The sequence below is a fragment of the Trachypithecus francoisi genome, unplaced genomic scaffold, assembly GCF_009764315.1.
Source record: "Trachypithecus francoisi isolate TF-2019V2 unplaced genomic scaffold, Tfra_2.0 Lachesis_group5, whole genome shotgun sequence".
NCBI lineage: Eukaryota > Metazoa > Chordata > Mammalia > Primates > Cercopithecidae > Trachypithecus > Trachypithecus francoisi.
Genome location: NW_022681470.1, coordinates 1,684,250 through 1,696,757, shown reverse-complemented (window position 1 = coordinate 1,696,757; position 12,508 = coordinate 1,684,250). Strand labels below are relative to the sequence as shown.

At 43.7% G+C, this 12,508-nt stretch overlaps 2 protein-coding genes across 4 annotated transcripts in view; both read left to right on the top strand.

Moving 5' to 3' along the window:
- SCCPDH (saccharopine dehydrogenase (putative)) overlaps nucleotides 1–12,508 on the top strand; it is a 50,171-nt gene that overhangs the window by 20,981 nt on the left and 16,682 nt on the right. For 2 of the 3 annotated variants that reach the window (XM_033195916.1, XM_033195917.1), the window contains 2 exons: nucleotides 5,986–6,115; nucleotides 11,282–11,331. The exons of the other annotated variant lie outside the window; for it this stretch is intronic. In XM_033195916.1, coding sequence (XP_033051807.1) covers nucleotides 5,986–6,115; nucleotides 11,282–11,331 — 180 coding nt within the window. The remainder of the gene's footprint in view (nucleotides 1–5,985; nucleotides 6,116–11,281; nucleotides 11,332–12,508) is intronic. 3 annotated transcript variants of the gene reach the window in all.
- On the top strand, nucleotides 696–3,263 carry LOC117074457 (heat shock protein HSP 90-beta-like). The gene has a single exon (XM_033195915.1). It carries the CDS (start codon nucleotides 798–800, stop codon nucleotides 2,970–2,972), a length of 2,175 nt encoding a protein of 724 aa, XP_033051806.1. The 5' UTR covers nucleotides 696–797; the 3' UTR covers nucleotides 2,973–3,263.

Here is a 12,508-nt window from a genome sequence, read left to right as displayed (position 1 = left end):
AATGCTTACCATATGCCCAACATTGTACTAAGTGTTTTATGTAACTTTAAAAAATACCTATAGAGTAGTTATCTTCCTCCATTTTTTATAGATGAGGAAATTAAAGCCGAGGAAGCTTAAATAACTGGCTCAGTAATGCACCTAGTAAGTAGAAGAACTAGGTCTTCAATTGAGGTTTGCCTGACCACAGGAAGTTATGTGTTAACAGGTATTAAGCTCTTCTTCAGCCTTTAAAATGGTAACCTCGTGTCTCTCTAGTAACTACTGATTATCATCATCAGTGTGCCAATATGATATTAATATGTATTTGCAGTTTTATCAATTGGTAAAATACTGGAAAATACTGAGAAAGTGTAAATTACCAAATTGATTGAAGAAGGAGGAGGAAACAAATTAAAAAAAAAAAAAAAAAAGGCCAGATGAGGGGGCGCACACCTGTTATCCTAGCACTTTGGGAGCACTTTGGGAGGATGACTTGAGCCCGTGAATTAAAAAATTAGCCAGGAGTTGGTGGCACACACCTGTGGTCCCACCTACTGAGGAGACTGAGACAGGAAGATCACTTGAGCCTGGGAGGTCAAGACTGCAGTGAGCTATGATCACGCCACTGCACTCCAGCCTGGGCAATGTAGTGAGACCCTGTCTTCAAAAACACAAAACAAAAGCAAAAGCAATTCCTGTGTTATTTAAAATAACCAAGAGCAGCTCTAGTCACTCCGGCGCAGCGTTTGTGCCTCCTGGTTATCAGAAACCGAGCCCACGTTGTTCTCTAGTACGTGTAAGCGTTTTTTTTCAAGATGCCTGAGGAAGTGCACCATGGAGAGGAGGAGGTGGAGACTTTTGCCTTTCAGGCAGAAATTGCCCAACTCATGTCTCTCATCATCAATACCTTCTATTCCAACAAGGAGATTTTCCTTCGGGAGTTGATCTCTAATGCTTCTGATGCCTTGGACAAGATTCGCTATGAGAGCCTAACAGACCCTTCGAAGTTGGACAGTGGTAAAGAGCTGAAAATTGACATCATCCCCAACCCTCAGGAACGTACCCTGACTTTGGTAGACACAGGCATTGACACGACCAAAGCTGATCTCACAAATAATTTGGGAACCATTGCCAAGTCTCGTACCAAAGCATTCATGGAGGCTCTTCAGGCTGGTGCAGACATCTCCATGATTGGACAGTTTGGTGTTGGCTTTTATTCTGCCTACCTGGTGGCAGAGAAAGTGGTTGTGATCACAAAGCACAACGATGATGAACAGTATGCTTGGGAGTCTTCTGCTGGAGGTTCCTTCACTGTGCGGGCTGACCATGGTGAGCCCATTGGCAGAGGTACCAAAGTGATCCTCCATCTTAAAGAAGATCAGACAGAGTACTTAGAAGAGAGGCGGGTCAAAGAAGTAGTGAAGAAGCACTCTCAGTTCATAGGCTATCCCATCACCCTTTATTTGGAGAAGGAGCGAGAGAAGGAAATTAGTGATGATGAGACAGAGGAAGAGAAAGGTGAGAAAGAAGAAGAAGATAAAGATGATGAAGAAAAGCCCAAGATCGAAGATGTGGGTTCAGATGAGGAGGATGACAGTGGTAAGGATAAGAAGAAGAAAACTAAGAAGATCAAAGAGAAATACATTGATCAGGAAGAGCTAAACAAGACCAAGCCTATTTGGACTGGAAACCCTGATGACATCACCCAAGAGGAGTATGGAGAATTCTACAAGAGCCTCACCAATGACTGGGAAGACCACTTGGCAGTCAAGCACTTTTCTGTAGAAGGTCAGTTGGAATTCAGGGCATTGCTATTCATTCCTCGTCGGGCTCCCTTTGACCTTTTTGAAAACAAGAAGAAAAAGAACAACATCAAACTCTATGTCCGTCGTGTGTTCATCATGGACAGCTGTGATGAGTTAATACCAGAGTATCTCAATTTTATTCGTGGTGTGGTTGACTCTGAGGATCTGCCCCTGAACATCTCCCGAGAAATGCTCCAGCAGAGCAAAATCTTGAAAGTCATTCGTAAAAACATTGTTAAGAAATGTCTTGAGCTCTTCTCTGAGCTGGCAGAAGACAAGGAGAATTACAAGAAATTCTATGAGGCATTCTCTAAAAATCTCAAGCTTGGAATCCATGAGGACTCCACTAACCGCCGCCGCCTGACTGAGCTGCTGCGCTATCACACCTCCCAGTCTGGAGATGAGATGACATCTTTGTCAGAGTATGTTTCTCGCATGAAGGAGACACAGAAGTCCATCTATTACATCACTGGTGAGAGCAAAGAGCAGGTGGCCAACTCAGCTTTTGTGGAGCGAGTGCGGAAACGGGGCTTCGAGGTGGTATATATGACCGAGCCCATTGACGAGTACTGTGTGCAGCAGCTCAAGGAGTTTGATGGGAAGAGCCTGGTCTCAGTTACCAAGGAGGGTCTGGAGCTGCCTGAGGATGAGGAGGAGAAGAAAAAGATGGAAGAGAGCAAGGCAAAGTTTGAGAACCTTTGCAAGCTCATGAAAGAAATCTTAGATAAGAAGGTTGAGAAGGTGACAATCTCCAATAGGCTTGTGTCTTCACCCTGCTGCATTGTGACCAGCACCTATGGCTGGACAGCCAATATGGAGCGGATCATGAAAGCCCAGGCACTTCGGGACAACTCCACTATGGGCTATATGATGGCCAAAAAGCACCTGGAGATCAACCCCGACCACCCCATTGTGGAGACTCTGCGGCAGAAGGCTGAGGCCGACAAGAATGATAAGGCAGTTAAGGACCTGGTGGTGCTGCTGTTTGAAACCGCCCTGCTCTCTTCAGGCTTTTCCCTTGAGGATCCCCAGACCCACTCCAACCGCATCTACCGCATGATCAAGCTAGGTCTAGGTATTGATGAAGATGAAGTGGCAGCAGAGGAACCCAGTGCTGCAGTTCCTGATGAGATGCCCCCTCTTGAGGGCGATGAGGATGCGTCTCGCATGGAAGAAGTCGATTAGGTTAGAAGTTCATAGTTGGAAAACTTGTGCCCTTGTATAGTGTCCCTGTGGCTCCCACTGCAGCCTCAAGTGCCCCTGTCCCACCTGGCTCCCCCTGCTGATGTCTAGTGTTGTTTCTCCTCTCCTGTCCTTTTGTTGAAGGCAGGAAACCAAGGGTGTCAAGCCCCATTCCCTCTCTACTCTGACAGCAGGATTGGATGTTGTGTGTTGTGGTTTATTTTATTTTCTTCATTTTGTTCTGAAATTAAAGTATGCAAAATACAGAATATGCCGTTTTTATACAAAAAAAAATAACCAAGAGCATAGAAAATGGTGAAAACCTTTTAAGTCATCTATAAACTATCATAAAAGTAGTATCAAATCTCTTGGTTTTTTTTTTTTTTTTTTTTGGATACAGGGTCTCTCTCTGTCGCCCAGGCTGGAGTGCAGTGGTACGATCTTGGCTCACTGTAACCCCTGCCACCTGGGTTCAAGCAATTCTCCCGCCTCACCCTCCTGAGTAGCTGGGGGTACAGGTGCATACCACCACACCTGACTAATTTTTGTATTTTTAGTAGAGACAGGGTTTCACCTTGTTGGCCAGGCTGGTCTCGAACTCCTGGCCTCGAGTAATCCACCCGCATCGGCCTCCCAGAATGCTGGGATTACAGGTATGAGCCACTGTGCCCAGCCATAACATCAAAACCTAATAAGGGGTTGGGCACGTTGACTCATGCCTGTAATCCCAGCACTCTGGGAAGCCAAAGTGGGTGGATCGCTTGAGGCCAGGAGTTTGAGGCCAGCCTGGCCAACATGGCGAAACCCCTTCTCTACTAAAAATACAAAAATCAGCCAGGTTTGGTGGTGAATGTCTGCAATCCCAGCTACTCAGAAGGCTGAGGCATGAGAATCACTTGAACCCAGGAGGTGGAGGCTGCAGTGAGCCAAGATTGAGCCACTGCACTCCACCCTGGGCAACAGAGTGAGATCCTGTCTCAAAACAACAACAAGAAACCTAATAAAGAACCAGAGGGCTGGACTCGGTGGCTCACGCCTGTAATCCCAGTGCTTTGGGAGGCCGAGGCAGGCAGATCACGAGGTCAAGAGATCGAGACCATCCTGGCCAACATGGTGAAACCCCATCTCTATTAAAAATACAAAAATTATCTGGGCATGGTGACGCACACCTGTAGTCCCAGCTACTCGGGAGGCTGAGGCAAGAGAATCATTTCAACCTGGGAGGCAGAGGTTGCAGTGAGCCAAGATCATGCTACTGCACTCCAGCCTGGTGACAGAGCGGGACTCCGTCTCAAACAAAAAAACAAAAAAACCCAGAATATATAAAGAATTTTTACAAGTCAATGATAAAGACAATTTATTTTTTAAATGGGCAGGGGATGTAATCTCAGCACTTTGGGAGGCCGAAGCAGGTGGATCACCTGAGGTCAGGAGTTTGAGACCAGCCTGACCAACATGGAGAAACCCTGTTTCCACTAAAAATGCAAAATTAGCTGGGTGTGGTGGCAGGTGCCTATAATCCCAGCTACTTGGGAAGCTGAGGCAGCAGAATCGCTTGAACCTGGGAGGTGGAGGTTGCAGTGAGCCGAGATTGCGCCACTGCACTCCAGCGCAGGCAACAGTGCGAGACTCCGTCTCAAAACACAACAAAACAAAAAGGGCAGGGGATGAGAAGAGACAAATCTTCTGTGTGGAAGAATTCCAGATGATTTATGTAGCTTCTCCACATTGATGTGCAAGCAGCTGTGTGTGTGACTGAGTGTGTTAATGTGTGTGTATGTGTGAGTGTAACTGTGTTAGTGTGACTGTTAACGTGTTTGTGCATGAGCAAATGTGTTTGTGTGTGCATGAGCAAATGGGCGTGTGATTGTGTTCGTGTTTGTGTATGTGCATGAATGAGTGTGTGTGTATGTGGTGTGTGTTTGTGTCTGTGTCTGTGCCTGAACAGGTGTGATTGTGTATGTGTGTCACCTTCTGGGAGAGGGAGCATAAATTGACAGTGGAGAAACCTGAAGAACACTGCCTCGACCAGGTGTTCAAGTCAGCGTTAACCCTGGTAAATCATGTTGACAGTGCGTAGTCCTGATATGATATGATATGATATGATATGATATGAAATGATATGAAATGAATAGCACTTTAACCCGTGGTCTCTTTCCAAAACCCATAACCCCAGTTTAATAATGAGAAAAACATGAGACAAATTCCAGTAGCGGGCACTCTACAAAATGCCTGACCAGCACTCCTCAAAACCATCAAGGTTATCAGAGACAAGGAAGGTGTGGGAAACTGTCGCAGCCAAAAGAAGCTGAAGGAAACATCACAACCGACTGTCATCCTGGATGGGATCCTGGAGCAGAAAAAGGGGTTCAGTAAAAACTAAGGGAATCAGAATGAACTGTGAGCTATCGTGAATTAAATCATATGTCAGTATTGGTTCATTAACTGTAACAACCGTTCATGTAAAAGATGTTAAAAATAGAGAAAACTGGTCTGCAGGGTACTTGGGAACTCTCTCCTATTCCATTTTTCTGTAAATCTTACTTTGTTTTTAAAGAGTAATTTCTAAAAACAGGCGGAAGAGCAGAGCGGACATTATTCCCCTGTGCCCTCTGCCGTCATCTCCGTTCCTGCTGTCTGTCTGTACGTGTGCAGAGCTCTGTGTCTGTGACGATGTTCATCTGGGTAATGCTGTTTGGGGTAATTTTTTTTGCTTTCTATTTTTTATGTTTTATTTAATTTTTATAATAGGCATTACTTTTATATTTAAAAGTCATTCTAAAAAAATTAAGTGTCATAGTCAGGTGAGCATATCTTCCATGCCATCTGGTACACAGTAGGTGCTGTATTTTCTGAATAAGTGAAAAAATATTTTGACAGTTAATATTTTGCTGCAGAGCCACACTGGTTAGCATTTTCAAAGTTTGATTGCTGTGTTTTTAAAGATAAATTATTTAATACTGGTCTATGTCTTTCTGCATAACTCTAATTAAAATTCTTATCCTGGATTTTTTAGTTTCTGGAACTAATGCAATTGAAGTATCATGAGAAAGCTGCAGACAAAGGGGTTTATATCATTGGAAGCAGTGGCTTTGACTCCATTCCAGCAGATCTGGGAGTAATATATACCAGGAATAAAATGAATGGTAATTATTGATCAATAAGCAATCATGGAACTTAACAGTCCAGTGCAAGGGCTTCATGTTTGTAACTGTGGTGAACTAAAATCTAGTTGAAAAAACAAACATAGCCGTAAATGAGTAATATTAAAACACACGTTTTGTTGTTAATATAGCTGCACTTCTAATGCTATTGAGACTATTGTTGAGACATGGATAATACTGTATTTTACAGTGATATATTATTGTCTCAGTATAGTTTGGTTTGAGCTGTAAAATTTCTGGAAAACACCTTTGGCAACCATTATAAATTCAAGCTTGCTTTGTTTAGGAATCAGCACATTTTAAAGCATAATTTGTATATTATAGTTTTAAAAGGTTTTACATTTTTAACCATCAAAGCTAGAAAGCATTGAACACAGAATTGGAGACAGTTATTTAATCATGGATAAGATAATCAATGTTACAATAAAACATGTGAAGTTACTAATGTTTTGCATATTTCAGAGTGTCTGGTTTAGGAAATTACCTGAGCAGGGCGTGGTGGCTTGCTGCCAAGTCTTAGCTACTTGGGAGCTTGAGGCAGCAGGATCTCTCGAGGCCAAGAGCTCAGGACCAGCCTGGGCAACATAGCAAGACCCGTCTCTAAAAAATAAAATAAAAAATTAGCCAAATGTGGTGGTGCACACCTGTAGTCAGTCCCAGCTCCTCAGGAGGCTAAGGTGGGAGGATCACTTGAGCCCAGGAGTTTGAGGCTATAGTAAGCTATGATTGCACCACTGCACTCTAGCCTGGGTTACAGAGTGAGACCTTCTCTCTTAGAGAAAAAGCAAAAGCAACAACAACAACAAAACAAAAAACAAACCTGAAACAGGTAACTTCAGTGCCATATAAAGTGTTCTAGACTTTAAAAACTGGAAAATGTTCCAGCGTATATTAAAAAGTTAGCATAACTGTGAAACCAAAGTCCAACAAAGATAGCACACACACACAAACTACAGATCTTGCTTGCTTGTGAAATTAGAAGTAAAAAGAAAATACTATATAAAATTTTAATAATCCAGTGCCATTTAAAGTTTTTTAAGAGACAGGATCTTGCTGTGCCATAGCTCACTGTAACGAACGCCTGGGCTCAGGCAGTGCTCCCTCCACAACCTCCTAAGTAGCTAGGACTGCAGGCTTATGCCACCATACCCAACTAATTTTATAAAATTTTTGTAGAGATGGGGTCTCCCTATGTTGCCTAAGCTGGTCTTGAACTCCTGACCTCAGGTGATCCTCCCACCTTGGCCTGGCAGAGTGCTAGGATTACAGACGTGAGGCACCGTGCCCAGCTCATCCAGTGGCATTTTAGAGGAACAATGTATTGAGACCAAGGTTTAGCATTGGGAAGTTATATAATCATATCACAGGTGAGCAGCTATATGCCCATCTCAAAAAATGATTTGAAAATTGAGAATTCACACCATTTAGTGATTTTACATTTTTAGGAATAGAATAGTTTCTTACATAATAAATTTCAGGGCTGGGCATGGTGGCTCATGCCTATAATCCCAGCACTTTGGGAGGCCAAGGCGGTTGGATCACCTGAGGTCAGGAGTTCAAGACCAGCCTGGCCAATGTGGTGAAACATTGTCTCTACTAAAAATACAAAAAAAAAAAAACTTAGCCAGGCATGGTGGCAGGCGCCTGTGGTCCCAGCTACTCGGGAGGCTGAGGCAGGAGAATCGCTTGAACCCGGGAGGCGGAGGTTGCAGTGAGCCGAGATCGCGCCTCTGCACTCCAGCCTGAGCGACAGAGCGAGACTCTGTCTCAACAACAACAACAACAAAAAAAAAAAGAAAGAGAGAGAGAGAGAAAAGAAAGAAAGAAAGAAAGAAAGAAAGAAAGAAAGGAAGGAAGGGAAGGAAGGAAAGGAAGAAAGAAAAGAAAGAAAAGAAAGAAAGAAAGAAAAGAAAAGAAAAAGAAAGAAAAGGAGCCAGGTGCAGTGGCTCACGCCTGTAATCCCAGCACTCTGGGAGGCCAAGGCCGGCGGATCACCTGAGGTCAGGAATTTGAGACCAGCCTGGCCATCGTGGTGAAACATTGTCTCTACTAAAAATACAAAAAAAAAAACTTAGCCGGGCATGGTTGGCAGCCGCCTGTAGTCCCAGCTACTCGAGAGGCTGAGGCAGGAGAATCGCTTGAACCCAGGAGGCGGAGGTTGCAGTGAGCCGAGATCACGCCACTGCACTCAAGCCTAGGCGACAGAGCAAGACTCCGTCTCAAATAAATGAATGAATGAATGAATGAATGAATGTCAGAAGGCAGTAGCCTGTATCATACTTAATGAATGGTTAAACACTAGAACCATTCCAATTAAAAAGGGAAATGTGAATTGAACATCTTCAAAATATTCAGTGTTCCAATCCTTAGACCTAATATGTCTCCATTTAATAAAATATTCTTTTTTTTTTTTTTTTTGAGACGGAGTCTTGCTCTGTCGCCCAGGCTGGAGTGCAGTGGCCGGATCTCAGCTCACTGCAAGCTCCGCCTCCCGGGTTCACGCTATTCTCCTGCCTCAGCCTCCCGAGTAGCTGGGACTACAGGCGCCCGCCACCCCGCCCGGCTAGTTTTTTTTTGTATTTTTTAGCAGAGACGGGGTTTCACTGTGTTAGCCAGGATGGTCTTGATCTCCTGACCTCGTGATCCGCCCGTCTCGGCCTCCCAAAGTGCTGGGATTACAGGCTTGAGCCACCGCGCCCGGCCTAAAATAATTCTTTAAAAGTCTGTGAAGTTTAGAGGTTTTCTTCATGATAATCCTGTTTCTTGAGGTTGTTCTCTGCTTTTATTTGAATAAGACTTTTTTTCCTTCGTAAGGGAGAAATACTAGTTTAAGGTTTGTTTGAACATTTTTTTCATTTTATTTATTTATTTATTTATTTATTTATTTTTTGAGACGGAGTCTCGCTCTGCCGCCCAGGCTGGAGTGCAGTGGCCGGATCTCAGCTCACTGCAAGCTCCGCCTCCTGGGTTTAAGCCATTCTCCTGCCTCAGCCTCCCGAGCAGCTGGGACTACAGGCGCCCGCCACGTCGCCCGGCTAGTTTTTTGTATTTTTTAGTAGAGACAGGGTTTCACGGTGTTAGCCAGGATGGTCTCGATCTCCTGACCTCGTGATCCGCCCGTCTCGGCCTCCCAAAGTGCTGGGATTACAGGCTTGAGCCACCGCGCCCGGCTGAACATTTTTTTCAGATACTGAAAGCTAGAAGTCAGCGTTTTAGCAAGGACCCCAGCTGATCGTTGATGCAGGTGGTCCATTTTTAGTAGATGACTGCTTTAGGTGTTCTGTGTTCTTTCTGTGGATGGGGTTAGATCACAGAGCCACATACCCAGGCCACATTCTTTTAGTAACCATCAGAATCGCCTCTAGTGGGTTATACTTAAATGATCTGTTTTTTATTTTTGTCTGTGGTCAGACTAAGGACATTCACCTGGCTGTAGTTCTTTTCTGCTGTAACAGCTTTGTTGATTATGTGGTTATTTATTATTTTGCTTGGTGTCAACTTTGTAAGGCCCCATGTTTTAATTTTCTCTTAGAATTAAAAGCAGGAACATTGTCACTTAAGGAATGAATATATTTCATTTATCAGATTTTGAGAATTAGCCAGCCATTATATTTTTCTTTTGCCTCATTGTTCTTGAGAAACTCAATAATTAATTAAATACTTAACCACTATGCCTGTATATTAGTCTTCGTGGTTAATATACTTGATGTCTCCTTTTTCCTGGCTTGGTTTCCAATTTTTATTTTATACTTATTTTTATTTCATTTTAGTAGTCTTAGTGTTTTGTAAGCTATCACAAAGGGTGTTTTGATAGTTTTTGTATACATTCATTGTAACCCACTGTTAATAAGCCTCTTGAAAGCTGTCATATTTTAAAGCAGAGTAATTCCCATGGATCTAACTTCTTTCTTCTTCTTTCTTTTTTTTTTTTTTTTTTTGACAAGCTCTTGTTCTGTCGCCTAGGCTAGGCTGGAGTGCAGTGGCGCTATCATGGCTCACTGCAGCCTTGAACTCCTGGGCTCAAGCAGTCGTCTTACCCCAGCCTCCCTAGTAGGGTAGTAGTAGTCCCTAGGACTACAGATACATGCCACTGCAGCTGGCTAATGTTTCTAAAAAGGTTGGGGGCCAGAAATCCCAGCACTTTGGGAGGCCGAGGTGGGCAGATCACAAGGTCAGGAAATCGAGACCAGCCTGGCCAATATGGTGAAACCCTGTCTCTACTAAAAGTGCAAAAATTAGCTGGCTGTGGTGGTGCATGCCTATAATCCCAGCTACTCAGGGGGCTGAGGCAGGAGAATCGCTTGAACCCAGGAGGCAGAGTTTGCAGTGAGCCGAGATCGCGCCACTCACTGCACTGCACTTCAGCCTGGGAGACAGACTCCATCTCAAAAAAAAAGAAAGAAAGGAAGAAAGGAAAGGAAAGGAAAGGAAAGGAAGGAAAGGAAGGAAGGAAGGAAGGAAAGTGACCCTCCTGCCTTGACCTCCCAAAATGCTGGGATTATAGGCATGTGCCACCAGGATTCGAGTGAGCTCAATTGTTGCCTTACTGGGGGAGATTCTTACTGTCATCAGTTTTTAAATACTAGAAAAGATTTTGTCAGTACTAGCAAATAGAGTTTATGCTAGTCTACTCTTTCTGATGGTTTACCTGGCCATAGCTACTTCTTAAGTCTGGGTACAAAAACATAATAAAACTGTTGGCTGGGCCGGGCGCGGTGGCTCAAGCCTGTAATCCCAGCATTTTGGGAGGCCGAGACGGGCGGATCACGAGGTCAGGAGATCGAGACCATCCTGGCTAATATGGTGAAACCCCGTCTCTACTAAAAAATACAAAAAATTAGCCGGGCGAGGTGGCGGGCGCCTGTAGTCCCAGCTACTCGGGAGGCTGAGGCAGGAGAATGGCGTAAACCCAGGAGGTGGAGCTTGCAGTGAGCTGAGATCCGGCCACAGCACTCCAGCCTGGGCGACAGAGCCAGACTCCGTCTCAAAAAAAAAAAAAAAAAAACTGTTGTCTGTACAGATTTTCTATGTCAGCTGTAGGCTTAGAAAAGCTAGTCTTTAAGTGAATAGGCATTGTTTATTATTACTTGCCCTAAATAATTTAGATTTTATTTTATTTTGCTTTTTACCTTTCTCCTGCTCTTTTAGGTACTTTGACTGCTGTGGAAAGTTTCCTGACTATACATTCAGGCCCTGAGGTTGGTTTTCTGTTTGTCTTGTGTTGTTTCAAGTTAATATTAAAAATATTTTGGAAATGACACGTGCGTCTTAAAACATATTTAGACTAACTTTTTATGTATGTGTAATTTTTAATGTGTGAAAGTCACCATGTTTAATTTTTTAAAAGATACCAAGATTACTTTGACTTGAAATATACATTATTTTCTTTTTATTTTATTTTATTTATTTATTTTTGAGATGGAGTTACACTCTTGTCGCCCAGGCTGGAGTGCAATGGCGTGATCTCAGCTCACCGCAACCTCTGCCTCCTGGGTTTGAGTGATTCTCCTGCATCAGCCTCCCGAGTAGCTGGGATTACAGGCGCACACCACCATGCCTGGCTAATTTTTTTGTATTTTTGGTAGAGACAGGGTTTTGGTCAGGCTGGTCTGGAACTCTTGACCTCAGGTGATTCGCCTACCTCAGCCTCCCAAAGTGCTGGGATTACAGGCGTGAGCCACTGTGCCCTGCTATTTTATTTTATTTTTTTGAGACAGAGTCTCACTCTGTTGCCCAGACTGGAGTGCAGTGGTGCAATCTTGGCTCACTCAATCTCTGCCTCCCAGATTTAAGTGATTCTCCTGCCTCAGCCACCTGAGTACCTGGGATTACCGGCATGTGCTGCCACACCTGGCTAATTTTTGTTTTTTTCCTTTTTCATTAGAGTTGGTATTTTGCTATGTTGGCCAGGCTGGTCTAGAACTCCTGGCCTCAAGTGATCTGCCCACTCTGGCCTCCCAAAGTGCTGGGATTACAGGCATGAGCCACTGTGCCTGGCCCCTAAAATATAATTTATTCTAAAAACAACTGCACTGTTTATTGTATTAGAATGAATTATCATGATCTCAACACTAAAGCATTGATCACTGGTGCACGGTAAATGTTGTTGGCCAGGAAAATTTTCACCTTAGTGCGAGTCAGCATAGTTTTATCATGCGCCTACCTTAGGTACTGTCGTGACTGAAAAGAGGTATATGAGGTAAATCTAGTCTTACTGAATTTACAGTGTATTTGGGAACAGAAGACAGTTGCATTTCTGGGAAAGGACCATGTTTTATGACTTTTATTGCCGATAGTGCCTAACCCAGTTCTGGGTCTGCACTGTGGCTTCCGTAGTATTTGTTCTAAATTATATTCATTCAACAAATATTATAT